Source organism: Salarias fasciatus, chromosome 7, assembly GCF_902148845.1.
Source record: "Salarias fasciatus chromosome 7, fSalaFa1.1, whole genome shotgun sequence".
Classification (NCBI taxonomy): Eukaryota; Metazoa; Chordata; class Actinopteri; order Blenniiformes; family Blenniidae; genus Salarias; species Salarias fasciatus.
Window position 1 is genome coordinate 21,355,327 of NC_043751.1, and position 20,106 is coordinate 21,375,432.

Here is a 20,106-nt window from a genome sequence, read left to right on the forward strand (position 1 = left end):
GAGTGCAAAATGGGGAACAGAAATCTACACACGGGATTTTCATGCAAATGGCACAGCACAAGCAGTGCTCTCTTCTCGCCCGAGGCAGAAGCAGACAGGAGGAGAAAGTGAGGATAAAGCGTCGAGCTGGGGCTGCCGTCCCAGGATGTAGGACGGCCCTGCACCGCTTCTCCACCTGTGGCAGGTGTGCCGGTTTGTCAGGGTGGATGAATCACAACCAAAATGGAACAGATGTCTGTGTTTTATCATCGTTATATGGATCTATTTGCATTTTTCCACAGCGTTATTAGCTGCGCATGACAACATCTTCATCATTTTTAATGTACAGAGCATGTGATTGATGAGATCTCGCTGCTCTGGAAACTGATAAGCCATGAATAAGTAAATTAGGGTAATCTGATATTACAGTGAGCATTTGCATGAAATCTCTCTGCACACTGTTATAATCACGATATAGATGCTTCCTCATTGATTTTTCCATTGACTGTAATCTCATGCAGACCTTCCCAGCTACTGAACAGTGTGAGCCTTCATTTTCAACCTTTTAAATAATTTGACTTATTTTAGATTTGCAGCCTCTTGCTTCCTTTGTGAGTTGTAAGTGTGTCTCTGAGTGAAAGCACAGCGCGATCTGGCATCCGGTCTCTTTGGAGCCGTTTCAGCACCACATGTTGCTCAGACTTCTGACTCATTCTTCTGCCCAGTTGACACTTTTATCTCCAAATCAAAATGGGCTATATTGACTTTCCGTGTAGAGAAAATTCACACCGATGTTTGTAAAGAAGACGCATCACTGCCATCAATTTCCCAGGTTTTCCTGGGCGTGCTGGATTAGATTTGTGAACTAGTGGTCGGTGCACTAAGCCCAACACTTTATTGTTGCTTCTTTGTTTTTGAATTGTCAGAGCAGGGTGTATTTGTCTGACCTCAGTTTACTCCTGATGTTATCGTTACATCTGTATTTGGATAGCAAATCTTGTTCAGCACATTTTTGTTGTGTAGAAAATGCTTTTACAAATAATATTTAAATGAAGAAAAAGTAGCGATGGCACAGCTGAGATGAAACACTAACAAATCTAGCAGACACCTCCTATTAAGCTCGGCTGATGTTTGCTGCAAATGGATCACAGCTAATGTTGAGACAAGATAATTTTAACTTCTTACGCCTTCTTCCAGCACAGCGCTGTCAAAAGTTCAGTCCAAAGTTACACGGAGCTCCTGTGGTGGTGAAGTTTGACACATCTGAGTGCAGAAATGAGCAGATTTGCCCCACATATATTGGAGTGGATGCAATTTGTGCTGCTGCACAGTGAAATGCTTCATCTCCCATGTCATGTAATTAGAGCGCAGCCTGGGACTTTGAGGGTGTCATAATACGTCTTGTTCCAGCCTGACAGATTTATCATTTTACACTGTGATTCTCATTCCCCTCTCTTAAAAGCAACAAATTCCACATGCCACTGAAAGTGAGGAGAAAACTTCCAAATATTGTGTCGTGAAGGAGCCATTGTTTGTCGGGAGCGCACGCTCACATTTTTGGCAAATCTGAAGTTTGATCTTTCACAGCGCTGGCAGAGGAATGACTTCCTGGTGGGCTGTTTGTTTTTCCTCACACAGTTTTTGTTTTTGTGCACATCAGGTGAAAGAGTTATGATTGAGAAAGGGAAAGAAGAAGAAATCCTCACTCTTTCAAGGCAGTTGCGCCGCTCTGGTAAATTACACCTGAAGCTGGCGCCCGCTTTTTGAATCGCTTCAATTTTTAATCTTTAATTTCTACTCAGCTCAGATCTGATTTCATGGTTGGCATAAGATTAAATAAAATATTGACTGCGAGCAACAAGGGCTTATTACAGAAGGAATACTTTGAGCGGTTGCTCCCCGGTTGGATAACGACCTCATTGATCTCTCTGCCGTCTGTGTTCAGCAGAGGACAGCAAGGATCACTACGTGGAGGAGACTGAAGTGAGTACCTGTGAAACGCGAGCAGACGAGCCGTTCCTGCTGCAGAAGCCCGTCACCCGTGCTAAATTAGAGGCGCGCACAGATTCACTTCAGGTACCAGAACTCACAGTAATTCTCAGTTCATCCCCCTTAATTTTTTTAAAGGGTTTGAGGGGAAAATTGCAGTAGTTCTTCAGCAGCCAGTTGCTCAGCACCGCTTCATTTAAAATGCAGAGTTCGAACTTTGTTGCTGCAGGGGAAGAATCCAGTCGATTCGTCGGGGCTGTTTTTCCGAGATGGGAAGAAGCGCATCGACTACATCCTGGTGTATAAGAAGTCCAGTCCGCAGGTGGAGAAAAGGTGCACGTTCGAGAAGAACCTCCGAGCCGAGGGCCTGATGCTGGAGAAGGAGGTGAAAATGTTTGGTCTGAAAGCCTGGAGACTTTCAGTTTGCTTGATTAAGTAACTTTCCCACTGACTTAGCCTCGTGTTTCCTCTTTCCTTCAAAAGCCCTCCCTGACAAACAATGACATCATGTTCGTGAAGGTCCACGCCCCCTGGGACACGCTCTGCAAATACGCCGAGCAGATGAACATCCGAATGCCTTTCAGGTAAACTGCAGTTGGAATAAAGTGCGATGGTTGCTTTGATGAAGCTGCTAATAAAGTCAGGCGGTCTCTCCAACGTGTATTTGTTTCTACTCTGTTTCAGAAAAAAATGCTACTTCACAGACTGGAAGAGCAAAACCTTGGGCAGGTAAGTGGATTTGAGGTGTAGGATTACTTCTTTTTGCCGGCGAAGTAGGACGTTTTATTGTCTCTAACTAAATTTGTGAGCAAAACAATGGAGACCCAGCAGCGGGGGAGAGCTGCTGATGGTGTTTTATAATTGAGGTTATCAGTCACTCCAGTGACGAAAAGAGACAAAGGAAGCCTTAGTCGAGCCGTTATTGACCTGTGCACAGTCTTGATACGATACAGTACAATGCAATTTATGATCACTGTTTCGGAATCAATGGGAAAACTTAAACTTGAATTATATTCTCAATTAGGAAAATTCCCTCCACGTAGCTTGTTCACAATCCGTTTCTCTCATTCTGTTCTTTGTACGTCTCTATAAACTGCTTTCCAGTCCAGATAAATGGTGCTGCACGGGCTTATTTGCATACTATTTTTAGAGCGCCGGACTTTTCTTTGATGTGATGTTCAAGTGTTGTCCAAGCTCAGTGCAGATCAGCTTTTCCTCATCTCTCTGGAATGCTAACAGAAGGATTCTGTCGAGAAGTCGCTGGGAAAAATATGCAACAAACATTTTCAACGAGTAAAACATCAGCTCAAAAGATTATGTCTTGTTTTCACTAGATTATTTTCCTGTGCAAACTAAATTGCTTTGCCAATTATGTTAAGGTGGAGCGCCAGCTGGATTATTCTCTGAGGCATGTTTATTTATTTTTTATTTACTGAGCTTTATGGCTGCTTCAGCCCCGGCAGAAGGTGGTTTTGAGTGGATGGTAATCAGACTCGGGTTTTGCTGAAATGTAAATGAGTCAGGGAGAAATCCGTGAAATTACATTTCATCATTACATATGGGAAGCCACAATCTGCGTGCGATTATTTTTCCTTCAAAGTGTTCTTGCTCCTTCAGGTAATCCAGTTAACCTGCTTTATCCAAGTTAGAGTAACAGAGACAGGAGCCTACCACAGAAAACCCGTCCTTTGAATATTTCCCATAAGAATTTGCTGTACTTGTAATTTCACTGGCACATTAACTGAAGCACGTTGGACTGGACTTTAGAAGTCGGCAATTTGCAAGCTTTTGGATTAGTTGCATTTTTATGTAGTCATATATTTTTTGCTTCTTTTATGGAGAAATACATACAAATGAAGGCCGCCTCAGTCAGGAATGTGAACCTTGCAAATTCATGATAGGACATTTAAACATCAGCAGAGATGGGAGAGGTCAGTGTGTTTTTGCTTTGAATAAACGTCTTTTCAGCTTTAGATGTAACAGCAGCATCTACAGTTTCATGCCATTTAACTGCAAACATGTTTTGAGTCTCATAGCCATAATTTTAAAACCCCAGATGCAGATCAGCCCAATATGTAACAAACTGTGATGTTCTTTTTATTCTGTGACATTTCTCCCAAAAACGTATTACTGCGTCAGTCTGAGCTACAGTTGTTTGTCTGTTGGACGACTTTCACTGCACACATGCATGAATGAGCCTTGGCCACCTTTTCCCTTCTTCCTTCATTAAACCACTACACTGAGCAATAAAAGCAAGAAACAGCCCACAGGAGCTGCACTTTTGAAGATGTTCCGATTTGGCTAGCCAACTACAATTTGCACCATTTTCTGCTTCAGCTCAACAGAATGAAAGTTCACTTGATACCAAACACACCCCGTCCACTCAGATCATTCTCTTTTGTGTGATCAGACAGTCGAATCGAAAAAAGTGGGTCTGACACAAAAACTGCAGGAAAACTGTCGTTTCATTGTCTTTCAGCACGCAGATTAATAAACATTCAGTGATAGGTGGGAGGACACTCTGTAGTTAGCAAGATGTTTCAGCACTGAAGTAGAGGACGCCGTAGAGGAAAGCAAAAACTTATTGCATCGTTTCACACTTAAATACTCGGTGTGTATTAATAACCACACTGTGACACGCAGCACATGTAGCGCTGACAAAAATCCCACAGACAGACACAACCGCTCGCTCGCCCACCTGTCCGGCGAAGAACAAAGCACTCCGCGGCACTTCTAAATCATGCGTGAGGATGATCTGAGTCACCGTGAGGAATGAGAACTATTATCTTCTCTGCAGAGCGGTGTTTCATCGAGCCGCCGTTCCTAAATGAAAAACATACCCGATCGGTAAAAAGGCTTCATGTGTTTACTAATAGTTTGTCACTGAATGGCATTCCCATAAAGCTGAACAGATGAGCCGAGTGGAGGCGGTGACAGCTCGCCGCTGTACCTGCGCTTCTTCATAACAACATTCATTCAAGGATCCCTGAAAACAATAAGATTTCTCCCAGAAGCCCTGTTTATATTTGTTCAGTCCACATCAGACTGAAGTATTAGTCAGAGGCCTCTCAGACATTCAGCAGAGGCAGAGCAGACATGGCCAATTGCACTTCACTTTTTATAGCTCCTTTCTCAGATCTCCAGCGATATGGATCTGAGAAAGGACTGACTGCTTGTTGTCTGATCAAATATGTATCCTGACCAAAATAGCTCAATAGCCATTGAACGGAAAGCCAGGACATTTTTCTTTACAGAGGTTCAGGGTCCTTTGAGAATGAGTCACACAGAATTAGTACTCAGGCTCATTTTTCATATATTCTGTCACATGCATGGTACAGATTGATCAGAAACTGGGTGCGTGGTGCTGAGACAACTCACGAAAAAGTAATATTAAAACTGGAAATGAGACATTTAACAATCCGTGAAATAACAAACATATATAAATGATGGGTTTCAGAGCATGGGTGTAAAAGGTTTTACAATAACATGGAAACCCTCCATGCACTTCAAGTTAAAAACCTGCTAGGCTGCTATCTTCAAAGTGGATAAATATTCAGCTTGGAAACAGACTTGATTTGTTTGTTCTCTCAAGGAGAGAAGGACAAAGTTACGTTCTACCCAGGTCATTTGGTACTTCAACAGAAATTCAAGTGCAGACCTTCTGGGAGGTGATGGAAAAAAAAATGAATGTACGTGCTCACGCTTCCACATTAGCCTCGCGCACTTTCTGACAAATTAAGCCACAGTCATCAGAAACCACATGAGAAAAAGGTTCTATGCAGACAGAATGTTGAACTCCCAAACGAGAGAAGAAAGGAAAACATGAATCCCATTCTTTCCACTCAGCCGTGAGAGAGAGAACAGGCTTCTCCGTTCTTGTGGAGTTTATACAGACCTCTGTTTGGGCGACGTGTCATTAAAGGATGATTTAATTGATTCAAATGGAAACTGTCAAAACAACTTCCTTTAATGTCTTCAGTTTAAATTATTCAAGCTGATTTTAATGTTGCATAAGTATTTTTAAATCTATTCAACACAGTAACAAAGATGTGATCTTAAAAACAACTAATATTACTAGAGATTTTTCTGTGTGTGTGTGTGAGAGTGTGTGTGCACGTGCGCAGCCTGTAGGCTCCACCCATTCATTATGGCATTGTGCGATGTGAGGGGAGGCGTAGCTCACTCTGTATTTGTCTGCTGCCTCGCTTTGTCTGCCTCCTCGTTCATTGTGATTTATGGCTCATATCAGTTTGTCATTTTTCTGTGATGACGGTTCGTGCCCTGCCTCGTCTGCCTCCCCTTAATCGTCTTCCTCTTTCCTCCAACCTCTCATCAAGATTCGCAGGCAATTCAGATAATTTTGCTCTCTGAAATCAGGACGTGGGAAAACATAAATGAACATAGCAGGCATCATAATCTGCTAGTATATTACCGCTGACACTTGGGCGTTAGCGTTGAATTCCAAACACAGCTGTGACTTCCCACAGCCTCGCCAAGACTATCAGGGGTATTTATATGGGCTTTAGTTTATGTCCTTTTAAAGGAAACGCACATTAGAAAACCAGTGCAGTTTTCAAATATGATGAAACATCTACTTAACCTTTAAACTGGAGCGAGTGTGTGATAATCCAATCTGGAGGCTCATGACTCATAAACATGAAAATAAGAAACGATGCCCGTGTGTGTGTGTGTGTGTGTGTGTGTGTGTGTGTGTGTGTGTGTGTGTGTGTGTGTGTGTGTGTGTGCGCGCAAACGTGCTTTCGGTGGCGGGTTTGGCGTCCGTCATAATAATGCTAGAGGGGGAAGAAAGGTTGAAATCCACCGTCTCACATCAAGGAATACAATCTCCGTGCTAATCTGCGGCGTTAATCCCGTCTCTCTGCAGCAGGTTTCATCTGAGATGTCGCCAGATCAAAAGCTGGCTTCCCAGAAATCCCATGAAGCTGGACAAAGAAGCCCTGCCCGACTTGGAGGAGAGCGACTGCTACACGGCCCCGTTCAGCAGAGCCCGCATGCACCAGTAAGGCGGCTCGGCACATACGCCAAACATGATGTGACAGAAACCCCGGAACGTAGCGTTGCATAATAAAGACGTCGGCACCGGCAGTGTTAGCGATATGTGTCCTGATCTGTATTCCTGGTTTGCCTTTCATCCATGACAGCCATCCGTGTCTGGAGCTCTTCGGCGGAGAAACATTGAAAATGAATATAGCGACGTGTGGTTTTGTATATTTCATGGCCCGAAGCCTGAACTCACCCAGCAGAATAACGAAGACAACTTTATCATAAATAAGATATAAAAATAGTGCATGAAATAATTGACTCCCTTCTCATTCTTGTCCATTTTTTAAGCCTGTGCGTGATAAAAGGGATCATCTTAATCTCATTTGTCAGTGAGTCATTTTCCCTGGTCCCCGTCGTCTCTGCCTGGACAGTTTCAGAGAACATAATGACGCTGCGATGAACACAAACTTAACGCCGTGAATTGGGTTTTAATGAACTCGCCATTGTTATTGACTGGGCTCTCATTACACGTCCTGGCTGGATGACAGAGATGTTATTGTAGCAAGATGAATAACTGAATGGTTTTGTTTTGTTTTGTTTTGTTTTTGTTTTTTTCCTCACAGTTTCACCATCAACAACCGAGAGACGTTCTTTTCCAACTCCACCAGAAGCAGAATAGTCCATCATGTCCTGCAGCGCACCAAGTACGAGGACGGAAAGTCAAAGATGGGTAAAGCACCGTGTTTTATTCCTCCTCTCCTCGCTGCTCACGTACTCAACAAGATTTCCAGCATCGTATTAGTGGTTGGAGTTCTCATCTGTCAAACGAATAATAACTTATTACTATATAATTATAAAAATCACAATCTGAAATCTTGCCTGTGATGACAGTTCTCTTTTAAATAATCTTAGCAGAGCCTGTTGTTTTGATTTTAACACAAAATCTCTGCAGACATTACCTCGAATGTTTGCGCACACTCACCTCGTGATGTGGATTCCGTGACGATGCTGTTTGGCTTTCAATGAGGCAGCGAGCTTTCACTGCTGCACCGCTGATCTCCGGGCTTCAGGCACTGCTGCCGTCTTCTGTTCAGTGTCGAGCCTGAAGGTCGCATTGTGACCTCTACTGTTACTGAATAACTGTTGTTACTGCAACATCCAGTCGTTGAAAAGTGGCTTCATTTGAAACAAGTGATAGTGCTGTTTACTTTGGCATATTTAACATTTGGAAAAGTCACCTGAACACCTGTTCTCTGTTCTCATCTTTCACAAAAGTAATGAGCAGCAAGCCCAGCCGCCTCATTTTGTAAAGGTCTGGAGTTACTGTTGCATTCTGTTGCCAATATCGGTGGCATTACAGTAATCAGGTGCCTTCCAAGGCGTAATTCCCAACACCTCCTGTCTAAAGGGGAACCCGACTTTCACCTCGGAGTCGCCTGGGATGGCTTCCAGCTCTCCGCAAGCCTCCGTTTGATAAAGCAGTAAAGAATAAAGGTGGATGGAGTTGAGGAGAATGTAATCAGTGAGAAGGCTGCAGAGTTCACAGCTGAAAAAGACGTGCTTCATTTTTTTTTTTCTATTGAATTTGAAGCCAGAGTGATAAGCGTGGTGGTGGGAGGAATAATGTTTGCTGCTTTTCTGTGGGATGATTAAAACATGAGCTGCCAGTGAGTGGCTGCTTTAGTCCAGCCCCAGGCTGACCCCTCCTCTCCGTCCGGGCAATGCCGTTTTGTTCTGTTTGTAGTACCGTCAGTGTCGCTAAATCGCTGCCAACATGCGTCGCTGAGTGAAGTTTGGGCTGGAAGCGCTGGGCTGGATTTCATATTAATATTTTAATACTGTTGACCATTTTGCTTTCCAACAAATGAGATCAGTTCTGTCACAAGAGTGGAAAAATCCTCTCCAAAATCCATCTTTTCTGGCTCCCACTCGCCATATCTACAGCTTCAGTCAAAGGATGACGAAGCAAAATACTACACTTGTCCTGCAAAAATAACAGTTTCCCTACAGCGCTTGTGTATTGAGAGATTTGGAATAATTGTGTGACGGTCAAACATGGTTCTGAATGTGCAATGAAAGTGAAAATGACAGGAAATGTCAATAAAGTAAAGAGGTTTTGTGCCCTATGAGCCTCATGGGCTCAATCAGGTTAATGACACGAGGTGATAAACTGGTTTTAGTGCTGAGAAACAAAGAAAGGGATGCAGGTAATTATTTCTTGGCTGTTTTTTTTTTTTTTTTTTTTTTTTTTTTTTTTTAATAGTGTGGTCTCAAGAGATGAATATGATACAAACCATCCTTTATAAGTGAACTGAATTAAACTGAACTGAAGTGAGTCGCTGGAGAGTGATAGGGAGTGGGAGTGATTTTCACTCCCCAGTGCCCGGGCTGCAGTTTAGGGGACGCCTTGATTGGGACTTGGGGATGCTTGCTTTTCTAACATCTTGTCCATTTTTTCAGTAAAGCATGTTAAAACGGGAAATATTTGCATTTAAAACTAGTATTCACCACATTTTAAATATAATAATCATACCTTAAGCTGTGATAAACAACTGTAACTATAACACTAAAGGTTATGACAGCTGCAGGTTGAAGTAGGGACCTTATTTACTTTTGAATTAAAAAAGCCTCTGACTAGCACACATCAGATATTTTTTATTGTCTTTGATTCCCAACAGCTGTTAATAACAAAGTGCCTTTATGAAAAAGACCTGAGGGGGTTTGCATGAATTATTTGCCACGTGTGATATTAGTTCACAGTTTGACTTTCACAACCTTGATTTTAAAATAGACTGTAAAATGTTTGCTTTGATGTATTTTTTCAGTATTTTTACTGGGACAACCTTTTAAAATAGGTTTAATCTTGATATGGCCCCTTTAAATAAAAATGGAATTTTCAAGTGCTTGTAGCTATTTGAAGTCCTAACCCGAGTGTTTCTAGCCTGTCGGTTCCATCCATCCATCCATTCGCACATTTTCACCGCCCGCTTTATCCAGACCAGGGTCACAGGGGGCCGGAATGAAGGGACCGGGGGGGAGAGCCTGGACAGGTAGCTGCTCCATCACAGTGACAGCTCCGACCCACCTGTTCAGCTCACAGTCACGTCTTTGGGTTTAGGGAGAAAAGCAGAGCACTAACACACACACACACACACACACACACACACACACACACACACAGGTGCTAAACCACTGCACCATCATGCTCCATTTAGATTACTGTCAATTATAGCACAACTGAATTGTTAATGTGTTTTGATGTGACCTGTTTTATTCTGCGGCAGGTATCAACCGGCTATTGGGCAACAACACGTATGAGGCGGCCTTTCCTCCGCACGAGGTGAGATTCTTTTTGGTTTTTTTTCAAAGGCTGCACAGATTTAAATACTTATACAATCCTTTTCAAAAACCAAAGGAGAATGGTTCATATAGATGGATTCTCAAACTTCTCCTGACTCTTTTGTGTGAACAGGGTGGTTACAAAAGCAGGCATCCTATTAAGACGCACGGCGCCCAGAACCACAGGCACCTCCTGTATGAGCGCTGGGCCCGCTGGGGGATCTGGTACAAATATCAGCCTCTGGACCTCATCAGGTAATCAGCTTTGAAGCATGTATCATAAATATCACCAGCTAGTTTCTGCTAGCATTCACACAACTGTGTCCTGATTATGATCCCGAGTCTCACTTTAATTATATTCACGGTGCTTCTTTAAATGGAGCACAGACTAACCCAGTTATTTGTGTGGCTGCATGCGCCTCTTGATTGCCGGCCTCTGATGAGGAGCTGGCTCGTCTATCACTCCTCAGCCCCCCCACTGTCTGCATCTGTTATTTCTGAACCGATGGAGCTATTTTAGGAGCTGAGACTGAGCTCACTTTAGTTTGCTGCTGCTTTAGTACCTCTGTAGCTGTCACGCTCCGCTTTTCCATCATCACTAATGCGAGGTAAAGATCTCGTTTTGTTAAGGATTCACCTGGTTTGTTTTTTTTTTTTTTGGAAGGGTAGCATGCAGTAGATAAATAATGAATACTCTTGTTTGATGTGAAATGCATACCTGAATCCAGGAGATGATTAGCTTGGCTTGATCAGTTTGAAATCTGAAAAAATTCTATGGTGCAAGACGACCTCAATACAACCATCAAGAGAGTTTCTCCTCCGACTTCTGGTTTCATTGTAAGAAATACAGTTGAAGGGATGTAAGAAAGGTTTATTTACATCTTCCACCTTCCAACATACAGTCTTACCCTAGTGGACTGTCTATTTAATGTATAATGTAATGGTTCTTCGATAGAATATGTGAAAATTATTTCGGACTAAACATTTACTACTTAGCAGTAAAGATACATAAATCCTCTGCTAAAAGTAAAGAAAGTGTAATACCAAGAGGCTTGATTCAGGGTTTTTTTTTTTTTTTTGCTTTATTTAAAGTTTAAAACAAACATTTCTGTGTGATTTGTAAATCTTGAATCATTGAATGCAGTTAAGTGGCATTCAAATCAAATAAACGAAACCAGAACGCAAATGTTTAGAAATGAAATTGGGCCTTTGTGCCACTGAAGAAAAAAATAGCTCTCGAGCTCTAAAAGCACTAAAGTTGTTGTTGTACTTGCTCTATTTCAGAGTTTAGAAAAAAACGAAGAAAGTGCAGCAGTTCAGTCACTCTTTTACAAGAACAGAGTAGCTTCCTGTGCCCAGGCGACGCTGTCGCTGAGTCAATGAAAGGCTATCAGAACAATACTTTTCCTGCGCAGTAACTCGCACTTCCAAGCCCAGAGGCAACTGGACTGATCTGAAAGGTGCAGTGTTTCATTTCTGAGACTGTACAGGATCCACAAAGAGTCTCACAGTTGAAAAGAAACACACAGCAGTCACATTAGGCTCACTGCTCACTGCAGTTGTGTCGGCCTTGTAGTGTGGATTCAAAACGGTGCACAGAAACTTCTGCAGAGTTTTAATTTTAAATTACCATGATAGCACCACATGGAGATTTGTCAGCCGATACGAATATCCTGATTCAAACAATCCCGGAGATGCTGCAATCAGCAGATCTGCGTGCTCGCCAGTTTAAGATGATTTGAGCTGCGAGATCCCACAGATTGTTCATCGGCGCCGCGGTGTCTCACCTGAAGCAGAGCTGCGTCACAAGAATTGCTTTGCTCAACGGCAACTCGACAGCTGTGGTTTCAGAGAAAGAAAGTTATTGATTGATTTTCGAGGGCAGCATTGAACTGTGTGACCTTTTAATCCAACAGCTTTCCGATCGGTCCGGCCGCCGCGACCGTCTGACTGCGCCGCGGACCTTTAATTACTGTCAGTTTATTGCTGAATTTTTACGACCCCGTTTCTTTTCCTCTCTCAGGCGATACTTTGGTGAGAAAATCGGCCTTTACTTTGCGTGGCTGGGCTGGTACACCGGCATGCTGATCCCTGCTGCCCTGGTGGGTGTGTTCGTCTTCCTCTACGGCCTCTTCACTATGGACTCCAGTCAAGTCAGGTCGGCTCACACAACCAAAGAAAACACACCGCAGAGAGAGCGATTTAAACAGAACGTGCATTATTGATGGATGATTTTCTGATTCGTTGTCGCGCCAGTAAAGAGATTTGTGAAGCCAACACCACCATCATGTGTCCAATGTGTGAGGAAACCTGTGAGCCGTGGACCCTGAGTGACAGCTGTGTTTACGCTAAGGTCAGTGTGGCTGTCAGGCCCTTTCAGCTGCTTCTGTTTTGGCTCTGCGTGAATTTAAAATTAAAACTGCAATAAAAAAAGGTTTGAGCCTTATTTATACATGTCTATGTAAATATCACAAACCCCAAATTTAGAACACATACATGTCAAATGATGAAAATTATACATTTGCATTAATTTTTTCCATTTGGAAACCAAAAAATGTTGTTACAGTTGCATGTATGGAATATTATTATTTTGATTATAACTTTAGTAATCATAACTAATCAATATGGTTGTGAAATTAGCACCAATCACACAGTAGTGTAGTTTGGCACGCTCACCTGACAGTCAGAATATCATGAAACCCTAAGTTAGATAAAGCTGTACAGAACACATGGATGGATACCGAGAATCTTTTTAAACTTTGTTGCTCTTCTGCAAACCTATTTTAGACGCCAGCAAATTCAGGATAGACAGAATGTTCATGAAAAGCTCCATTTCATATGTTGTTTTTATAATACATTGTTAGTAAAACCAGGTTTTTTTAAGAACATCATGTTGTAATTTATGCCTCACATCTCATCTTGACCTTTTTGGAAATAGACTTGCACAAAATCAGTTTTTTTGTACTTTTGCATAAGAAATGGCTTAATGAAGGAAATATACTGTCAGTTCTGTTGTTTTTTGACAGATTTGTCACCAGTAAACAGAGCCAGCCTCTGTTCCACTTGTTTCCAAATTCTGCTAAACTAATCAGCCGCTGTCTGCAGCTCACGCTTCCTGAACAGGTGACAGCTTTGAATCAGTGCTGTTATCTAACTCCTGCTGGATGTATCATTAAATTCACAGCTGCTCTCTTATGAGAGGTGATCTGTGAAGACCTGTTGATCATCTCAGAGCCCCTCCATGTTTTATTTCCAGCTGCTGAGCTTATCGGTTAAATAAAGTCCTAATCCCACGTGTTTGCATCTGCAGGTGACTCATCTGTTTGACAACGGCGGCACTGTCTTCTTTGCGATCTTCATGGCTATCTGGGGTAGGTGCAGCATCTTTCTTGGTTTTATGTTGTGTAAAATGTGTTTCTCTGCTCAGAAACAAACACTCTTGGAATATGACTCAGTACAACAAGTTTGTGCTCCGGTTTCAATCCTCCCTCCTCTGAACATATTAGGCTTTTCAAATGGGAATTTAGCGCAGTAAACACTGGGTAGTGCAAGGATCGCAGGTCTGCACTCTGCAGCGAGTGTATTGTTTCACAGAGTAAATCATGGTCAGCTCTCCCTGATCGAACATCTGCACTTACACTTCCCGCGCGCTCCTGAAGTAATTAGTTAGATAATTAAGCATTCCTCCAAAGGGAAGTCATCATGCGGCTGTCAAGCTTGTGGAAATTACGCCATGATATTGGTACACTGCAGCTATGTCTCCCACAGCTATATTATCCTTGTAACGTAGAGAGAGCGAGCATCACTGTGCAGCGTCTGGCCCGCATCCATCTCACTGCCAGCATGAAAAATAATCACCTGTGCCAGAGGGAGCACTTGGCACGCTGTGCTCTGGGTTCGGGCTAAATGAAGGCTAAGGGGCGCTAGAAAGCCAAAGAAGGTCCAGCCAGCTGCACAGTCTGAGGTTTTGTAGCTCTGAATCCTGCATGAAAGCTTTTGGCAATGTAGGACAAAGTAGGAGCACTGCGCCACTGAGCGAGGGCACTCCAGGTCTCGGGCGTGAGATAGACATGAAAAATCGGTCGGCCTCAGGGGGATGAATGTAGGCATCTGAAATAAAAGCCTGCCTTTTTTCTCTGTTTCAACAAAAAGTGGGCCAAGCTATATTAAAGCTTAAACATTTTTAACAGCAGTCAGAGTTGTTCCGAGTGACGACTCGGGCTCGTACTGCTTTTTAAGGACACCGCTCCGTTGTGCGTCTCCGTCGCTTCTCTCTGCCTTCAGTTAAGTCACAAAACATCACAGGAAGGAGTTCAACAAAGGATTTCTGCACCTATTATTCACCCGCGGATTATTTACGCGATTAAACATTTGGTCTTAACAGTGCCAGAAAACTGTGAAAATATTCGTCACAGTTCCCGACAGCTGAGATAGATTTGTTTAGTTTTGTCTGACCAGCTGTCCAAAATCCTAAAATTTTCCTCTTTTTTTTTTTTTTTTTTTTTTTTTTAAACAAATGATGACAACCACTTTTCCTATAAAAAAGACTGAAACTGCCTTATATTTTGTATTTTTTCTGGAAAAGGACTCTGTCATTGAAATTGTTGGCAATCATTTTGTTGATGTTGCCTAAAGAACTGTTTGATCTTAAACATGTTCATATGTGGAAAACGTCTGATCTAATCCGTTGCGAGGCCGCACGGCTCCGAAATGCTCATGTGAGTATTTATGGGAAGTGTTTCCAGCTGCAGAACAAAATGCATGGTGTGTACGCCTAAAGAAAATCGGACTGGAGCCATGCTGCAGCTCCGGCCATCACAGATCGCTCATGATTACACTCGGTTTCAGTCACACTTTCTTTCACACATATTACAACACAAACAATGCTCGTGAACGCGTGTGCACCACAGCCGAATTCAGTTCAACGTTATTTATACAGCATCGGATACAGCGCTGCCACTTCAAGGTGCTTTTACAGAGAAAATCCAAACAATTCCACATGGGCAAGCAAGAGGAGACTATGGAAAGGAAAAACTTCCTTTAACAGGAAGGAACCTTTGTGGAAGCAGGTGATCAGAGGTGGAGACTTTCTGGTTGAGGTGAGGTGATAGAAGGAGAGGGCAGACAGAAGGATTCTAAATTCAACTCAGCTGACAGAGAATCACTCGCTCCTTGAAGTATGAGTATAGTTCATGTAAAGCCTCTCGTCTGGTTCGTGTTTCTGTTAACTTCACCTTGAAAGCAGTGAGGTGTGTGGACTGATGGCTGTAATCAGTTTCTGTAATGCCTCTGCAGCCTGTTTCACACAGCTTACCTGACCGTGAGGTCTGTTCCCGCCGCCGAGCGGCCCCTCGGCAGTCGCTCAAACAGCATGGGACATATCAAACCTGATCAATAACGTGATGGATTCCTGATTCTTCCGCAGCCACAGTATTCCTGGAGTTCTGGAAAAGGAGACGAGCAGAGCTGACTTATGACTGGGATCTCATCGACTGGGAGGAGGAAGAGGTTCGTCAGCGATATCCTCTCAGATCTGTCATGCGGTTTGATTAACCCGCTGCTTGATGCTGTTTGTGCAGCCAGCCCTCTGTGTCTCACACCGCTCCGTCAGCTTCGGTTCAATAGTTCACCCTGGACTCTGTGTTGTTGACCAGGAGGAGCTGAGGCCCCAGTTTGAAGCCAAGTACTCTCGTGTGGAGAGGGTTAACCCCATCTCTGGCAAACCCGAGCCGTTCCAGCCCTTCTCAGACAAACTCAGCCGGCTCATGGTGTCTGTGTCCGGAATATTCTTCATGGTAAACCCCCTTTGATCGTTGAATAAGCTGCCCCCTTGGGGAACAAGCCTCAGTGTGGTTACCTCTGAAGCATCAAGATGTGTTAGCAGTGATGTAACACCGCCCCCTACTGGAAAATAGATGTAAATAAGAGGTTTTACCCATCTCATGGGACAGTCACTCTGGTATTTGTGTGATATGCCAACATTTTTCCCTTATGTTTCATTATTCTTGAATTACCATAATTTATAGATTTAACTATTTCCCTACATACTTACAGTAGCTATAAACTTAAATACAATCTCTTCTGTTACAGAGCTGAAAACTTTTCATGATTTTCTTTTCTGCTTCCTTTTCTCGCGTCAGATTTCCCTTGTTCTGACGGCCGTGTTTGCTGTTGTGGTTTTCCGTCTCATTGCGATGGAGAAGTTCGCCTCCTTCAACTGGCATTTTGTGAAGAAGAACTGGCAGTTCGCCACCTCTGGCACGGGCGTCTGCATCAACTTTATGATCATCATGTCCCTCAACGTGGTAGGAGCCTGAACAAGTGTCATCTAGCACTTTCACATTTATTGTCGCACAGATATTCCTCAAATCAATTATTTAAAATGATTCAAACCGTGCACAGACTTGTGTGTCCTGTTCCTGTCTAATAATCATTCACCTGTTTTTCCTTTTGCCAGGTGTATGAAAAGGTGGCCTATTTGCTCACAAATTTAGGTGAGTGTCACATGCATCTCTGTTTTTCTGTCTTGATTTCCAAATGTTTCCTCTGCCTTTACTTTCTCGCCCTTCTCCCTTTAGAGCACCCGCGGACAGAGTCAGAATGGGAGAACAGCTTCGCTCTGAAGATGTTCCTCTTCCAGTTTGTTAATCTAAACAGTTCCACTTTTTACATCGCTTTCTTCCTTGGAAGGTATGCTGGCTTCCAGGAACTTTTTTTTAATTCCTGTTTTCAAGTGATTTATTGAGGGACTGTGTTTGAAACCCGCCTGAATGTGTCCTCATCGCATAGAAATGTCACTAAGCTGCAGTTTCATCAACATCATTAGCACCTTTCAGAGTTTTTTTTTTTTCCTACTTTGAGTTTATTAGTATTTCTCTGATTGAATTACCAACTAATGTTTCCATTCTCAATCTGTTCAGATTTGCAGGCAGGCCTGGAAAATATAATAAACTGTTTAATCGATGGAGGCTCGAAGAGGTGAGCTCAATTAGCCGTCAATGTAGCAGATGATTATTTTAGCAACGGCTGGCTTCGTTATTGCTTTGCACATGAGGACGTATTTGCAGATTTCAAGTAATTCATTTTTCTAATGATGCGCCTGTATGTTAGCATGTGACCCGTTAATCTCCTCCGCAATTACTGGGATTTTCAGATTTAATGATCAGATAACAGAATGGGATCATGTATGGCTTTGTCTTTGCTCATAGTTCCAAATGATCAGGCGTAAGATATTAATGTCACAGTGTTGTTTCATTAATTTTTTGTTTTGATTAAGTATTGGTTTTTTTTCTCGCCAGTGTCACCCAAGCGGCTGTTTGATCGATCTCTGCCTGCAAATGGGAGTCATCATGTTCTTCAAACAGATCTGGAACAACTTCATGGAGCTCGGTTATCCGTACGTAATGGGTTATAATAATTATGTGCTTCTTCATTTATCTATTTTTTGAAATTCCGAACGCTTTGGATCGGAGTGATTGGCATTTTATGAAATATGCAATTTATCTGTGTAGTTTTGTAGCTCATCTGCATATGAAAAGACTTTTCTCTTGCAAAAAAAACACACCCAGTCGTCTTGTGTGGGGCCTTGTAAAAGAGTTCCTGCAGCGCTAGTTGCATTGTCAGAAATAATTGCCTCGAGTTGACAGTCATCTCCTTGTTACATTTTCAGCTTGCTGCAGAACTGGTGGTCTCGTAGGAAGATGAAGAAAGGGGGCGGCGGAGGGCAGAACGTAGAGAATAAAACCCAGCTCCCACAGTGGGACAAAGACTGGAATCTGCAGCCGATGAACGCTCACGGCCTGGTGGACGAATACCTGGAAATGGGTAAATCTTCACACTGCTTTGAAATGCTGTGGTTGATACAGCTATTATCTGGTTGGTGGTTGTTGTTGTTTTTTTGTTTTTTTTTTGTTACCAGTGTTAAGATCCACTCGGTGTTTTCCTTTTTGCAGTCCTCCAGTTTGGATTCACCACCATCTTCGTAGCAGCGTTCCCTCTCGCCCCGCTCCTCGCTCTGCTCAACAACATCATCGAGATTCGTCTCGATGCCTACAAGTTTGTCACTCAGTGGAGGAGACCCATGCCGGCCCGAGCCACCGATATCGGTCTCTGTGTCGCTCTGTGTAACTCACACACTGTCGCCTTTATTTTTAGAGCAGGGATACTTTTTTTTTTTTCCCCAGCAGTAAAATGTTGCCCTTCCCATCCTATTGAGATGTATTTGTTGCCATATCCAGTCCTTCTGTACTGACATATGCTCCGCTTCCCCAACCAGCCCTCTTTTCCATATGATCACAAACGCCAAGCTGCCATGTGATGTATGGCCAAATGCTTCATGTGGCTCCTTCCCCTGTCATTAACGGAAGAATTCATCCTGAAACATTTAGAAACTCCGCAGCTATAATGAACACATTTCGTGTCAGTTTAACAGAATCAAAGGGAAAAAGCTCCTTTGTTGGTTCAAGTCAACATTTCCCAAACAAGCACAGATAAAAACAGACAGAAAAAGGATGACTTTTCTGAACAAGTATTCTCAGTGCTGTCAACAAATCGCTAAGTTCACAAACTGCCTGCTTGTATGGTTATTTATGTGCACAGTAAAGCTTTTTGTCCTTTTAACAATACTGTTATATCGTAGTCTGGTTAATAATTTACTGGAAAGAAGTAAATGGAGCACAGTGAAGGAGAACTGCTCTATTCAGAAGGCTAAATTACAAATATTGATCTCAAAATCCGTCCTGAGATGTGCTAATCAGCACAAATCAGCTTTTGGACAATAAAAATACACAACGGGGCTATAAATTGTCGCTGTCAAATAAAACTATTTTAGGACATGCAGAAAAACCTCTTTATTAGTGGAGGGTTAAAGATCTTAAGCTTGCATTGTGATTGAAAACAAGTGAGTCTCAACAGTGAGACTGATTAACTTTTCACAGAAGAAATGACTGAAATGTTTGTTGTTTTTTTTTCCTGTGCTTTACAGGTATCTGGCACGGGATTCTCGAAGGCATCGGCGTGCTGGCGGTCATCACCAACGCCTTCGTCATCGCCATAACCTCAGACTACATCCCTCGCTTTGTGTACGCCTTCAAATACGGCCCCTGCGTGGACAAGGGACACCACCACGCGGACGAGTGAGCATTCAAAACAACGGGGAAGCTCTTGAGCGATTGACGCCGTGTGACGGCCTCTCCTCTGCGATCAGGTGTCTGCAGGGCTACATGAACAGCAGCCTGTCCGTGTTCGACATGGGGGAGCTGATGAACAGCAGCCTGTCCAGATACTGCCGCTACAGAGACTACAGAGCGCCGCCCTGGAGTCCGGTGCCGTACGAGTTCACTCTGCAGTTCTGGCACGTCCTGGCCGCCAGGCTGGCATTCATCATCGTGTTTGAGGTCTGTCCTCGCTCCCCGCTCCCCTTCTCAGAATTTACAAGCAACAGCAAGCAGCTAAAACTTAATCCACTTACAGTTTTTCCACTTTGAGTCAGTCCCAATATTATCAGACATGTTGTGTTTTCCTAGTTTTCTTAATTCCGGTGCTGTCATGTGTTAAAAATATAAGTCTGACAGCCTGCTGTGTAGGGATTTTATGGTTTAATTAAATAAGCCTGAGAAATTCATTCTTTTTAAACAAAAAAAGATTTTAAATGCAAATGCACTGACAAACAGGTTTTTCTTGATTCTTTGCAAAGTTTGTTCTCACAGCTCTGCCAACTGCACAGAGAGAAACAGGCTGATCCTATCAACTGATACAGGGCTTACCAAGTTTGTTGTACTGCAGTGTGTGTATTTT

General features: G+C 42.9%; 1 protein-coding gene across 3 annotated transcripts in view; it reads left to right on the forward strand.

Annotated features, from left to right (window-relative positions):
- The window catches only part of ano3 (anoctamin 3), a 32,775-nt gene that overhangs the window by 11,840 nt on the left and 829 nt on the right, over window positions 1–20,106 (forward strand). The window contains exons 3-24 of one of the 3 annotated variants that reach the window (XM_030096764.1): window positions 1,920–2,055; window positions 2,198–2,353; window positions 2,452–2,552; window positions 2,653–2,697; window positions 6,857–6,988; window positions 7,596–7,702; window positions 10,257–10,312; window positions 10,445–10,566; window positions 12,335–12,469; window positions 12,568–12,664; window positions 13,622–13,682; window positions 15,737–15,819; window positions 15,966–16,106; window positions 16,452–16,616; window positions 16,769–16,805; window positions 16,890–17,009; window positions 17,240–17,289; window positions 17,610–17,707; window positions 17,981–18,135; window positions 18,264–18,416; window positions 19,295–19,445; window positions 19,517–19,706. In XM_030096764.1, coding sequence (XP_029952624.1) covers window positions 1,920–2,055; window positions 2,198–2,353; window positions 2,452–2,552; window positions 2,653–2,697; window positions 6,857–6,988; window positions 7,596–7,702; window positions 10,257–10,312; window positions 10,445–10,566; window positions 12,335–12,469; window positions 12,568–12,664; window positions 13,622–13,682; window positions 15,737–15,819; window positions 15,966–16,106; window positions 16,452–16,616; window positions 16,769–16,805; window positions 16,890–17,009; window positions 17,240–17,289; window positions 17,610–17,707; window positions 17,981–18,135; window positions 18,264–18,416; window positions 19,295–19,445; window positions 19,517–19,706 — 2,491 coding nt within the window. Of the gene's footprint in view, window positions 1–1,919; window positions 2,056–2,197; window positions 2,354–2,451; window positions 2,553–2,652; window positions 2,698–6,853; window positions 6,989–7,595; window positions 7,703–10,256; window positions 10,313–10,444; window positions 10,567–12,334; window positions 12,470–12,567; window positions 12,665–13,621; window positions 13,683–15,736; window positions 15,820–15,965; window positions 16,107–16,451; window positions 16,617–16,768; window positions 16,806–16,889; window positions 17,010–17,239; window positions 17,290–17,609; window positions 17,708–17,980; window positions 18,136–18,263; window positions 18,417–19,294; window positions 19,446–19,516; window positions 19,707–20,106 lie in introns of all 3 variants that reach the window. The other 2 variants (XM_030096763.1, XM_030096762.1) reach the window with 2 other exon arrangements.